We start from the raw sequence: 2,322 nt of genomic DNA, 5'->3' as shown, positions 1-2,322 counted from the left end.
GCTATGATGGCTGCTCGCAGGGCTGAGCTTGCTCAGAAGCAGAGAAAGGGGCATGCCAAATCTCTTCTCAAAGATGATGAAGAGCTCCTTCCTACGGGTGATGACGACGAGACTTCTGAGGAGGAATATGTGGATATAGATACCGACAGAGAAGAACTTGATACAGGTTTGTCATGCTCTTTGATTTTCCTTCTCCATTCTAATTGGTATAAACGACAGATCTTGTTCGTTTAATGACCATTGTCACTTTAGGTAGGGCAGTTGACGATCATGAGTCGCCAGCTTCTCGTTATATGAGCTCAGGGCCCGACGATCGAGCTCCTACGCATGTTGAGACGTGTGACAAGTCTGTGCATGACCGACCTGTTGGTTCTAGGAGAGATGGCGCCCCGAAAAGGAAGAAGATCGCTCATAAACCACACGACGGTCAGCGTTCTTATGGAATGGATTTAGGAAGCATCGCCGATGGAGGGGAAGGTAATATTTATTTTTATTGTTTTAAGGTGATTTACCTCTTGGGATTCGTAACCATGTTTTATGCTTCAAGGTTCTTTGAAGAGGGCGAACTTCCACCGGGTCTGGTATCTCCTGGATCTGACAACATGGATTGCTTCATGCAGCAGATGTGCGACGCCCTTCATGACGGTTCTCTGGGCATCGATCTAAACATTGATCTTGAGCAGGTGAATAGTGTTGGGCCCACCGTCCCATATTCAGGTATATCTATATCCAATGATACCCTCCTCAAGCATGGGGAAAGAGAATCTTCTGTTTTTGCTGCAGGTATTTCTGAGCTTTCCTTTCTTCCTCATCTTCCAACATTTAGGTTATCCTGCAGATGTCGCGATGGAAAAGCCAGCTGAGGATGGAGCCTATCATGATGTAGGTTTCGAGGAACGGGGGTGTGCTCCTGTACCTAGTTTCCCGGGCCCTGACATTGGACTATTTGCCGACATGTTGGCTGAACAAGCCACCAGAGGAACTGTGGGACCACCCTTTGAGAATGATTCATTCACAGGTACATATCTGATTCCCTTCATTTTGCCTGATCTTTTGTCTGACTAACGAAGGATTAATATTACAGCGCCAGTCATTGGGACTAACCCAATATCGATTCCCGGCATATCTAGCTTATCTCGGAGTGACGGACTTGCAGGTACGCATACGATTTAGGGACATCGTGCTCCTTTTTATTTATCTGACTTTTGACTAATATATGGGTGCAATCATAGGACCAGCCACCGGGACTGATACTCTTATGACTCCTGACATCCCCCGGATACCTGAGGATGATGGACCTACAAGTATGCAGATGACCTTATCATCCCGACCCTCCTTATTTGTCTAAATTTTTATTTTGACTAACAAAGAAGTGCAACTATAGGACCAGCCGTTGTGCCTGATGCCGCTACAGTTTCTGGGACTGATAGTTTGCCTGAGAGCGGTGTTTCCCCGCCACAGCCGAGAGGTATGACTGATTTGCCTACAGGGGTTGATATACCCTCCATGCCTACTCCTGCAGTTATTTCGGAACCTGTCGGATTTCAGCCTGAGGGGACTTCCGTTGGCATTGGTATGCTCGGAATTTGCCTTTAAATTTTCGTATCGTATTCGATAATGTCTTACCTTTCCGCACTGTTTCTTGTAGGACCTCGATCATCCCTATATGAGCGTGTCCGCGTCCTCTTGGCTGATACCGATCCCGACAAAGACATTTTTCGTACAGACCTCGGCCTTTTTACCGTCTTTTATAACGGCATGATCGAGAAACTTCTTCATCGAGGATATGGTTTCGATCAGTTCAGGCGTTCCTTTTCTCGTCACATGATGATGTTTAGAGAAGAAGGGTATCCAGAGTTGGCCGATTCCTTCACCACCGATTTTGCTGTTCTGGAGTCGGAGATCCGAGAGTTGAAGGAGCTGAAGGCTAATGGGGTTTCTTCCTTCGTGTCCTCTCAGATGGAGCATAGGCTGGCACAGTGGCGCGACCTGAGATCTTCCATCGGCAGTGAGCTTCAGTCACATGAGCGTTCAGTTGCGCAGCTGATGGCTACCGTGGCGAGGAGGGATACAGATAGGGCCGAGCTACTCCGCTCTTTGGATTTCGGTCGCGAGGAAGTGGCTAGGCTGAAGGAGGCCTTGAAGCGTGCCGAGGAGTCCATTATTATCATCGCAGAAGACCTGGCTGGAGTAGAGCATTCTCGTGGACAGGCCCTCGAGAAGCTAGGATCTACACAGGAGAGACTGATGAAGCTGAAGAATGAAGCCGTGAAGATCTTGAGCAGTTCTGAGGAATCCGTCCGGGCTGGTCTACAGGCAGAA

At 48.1% G+C, this 2,322-nt stretch overlaps 1 protein-coding gene across 1 annotated transcript; it reads left to right on the top strand.

Annotated features, from left to right (window-relative positions):
• Positions 1-233: 233 nt before the first annotated feature.
• On the top strand, positions 234-1,935 carry LOC109828497 (the record flags this gene model as incomplete). The annotated part of the gene is made up of 7 exons (XM_020395480.1): positions 234-477; positions 547-717; positions 827-1,018; positions 1,085-1,156; positions 1,233-1,304; positions 1,385-1,573; positions 1,649-1,935. Coding segments are annotated over exons 1-7 (1,227 nt in total), but the record flags the coding sequence as incomplete, so codon positions are not given.
• Positions 1,936-2,322: the final 387 nt, after the last annotated feature.

This window comes from Asparagus officinalis, unplaced genomic scaffold (genome assembly GCF_001876935.1).
Source record: "Asparagus officinalis unplaced genomic scaffold, Aspof.V1 AsparagusV1_Un1822, whole genome shotgun sequence".
Taxonomy (NCBI): domain Eukaryota; kingdom Viridiplantae; phylum Streptophyta; class Magnoliopsida; order Asparagales; family Asparagaceae; genus Asparagus; species Asparagus officinalis.
Note: the sequence above shows the minus strand (reverse complement) of the source record. Positions and strands in the feature narration are given on the sequence as shown.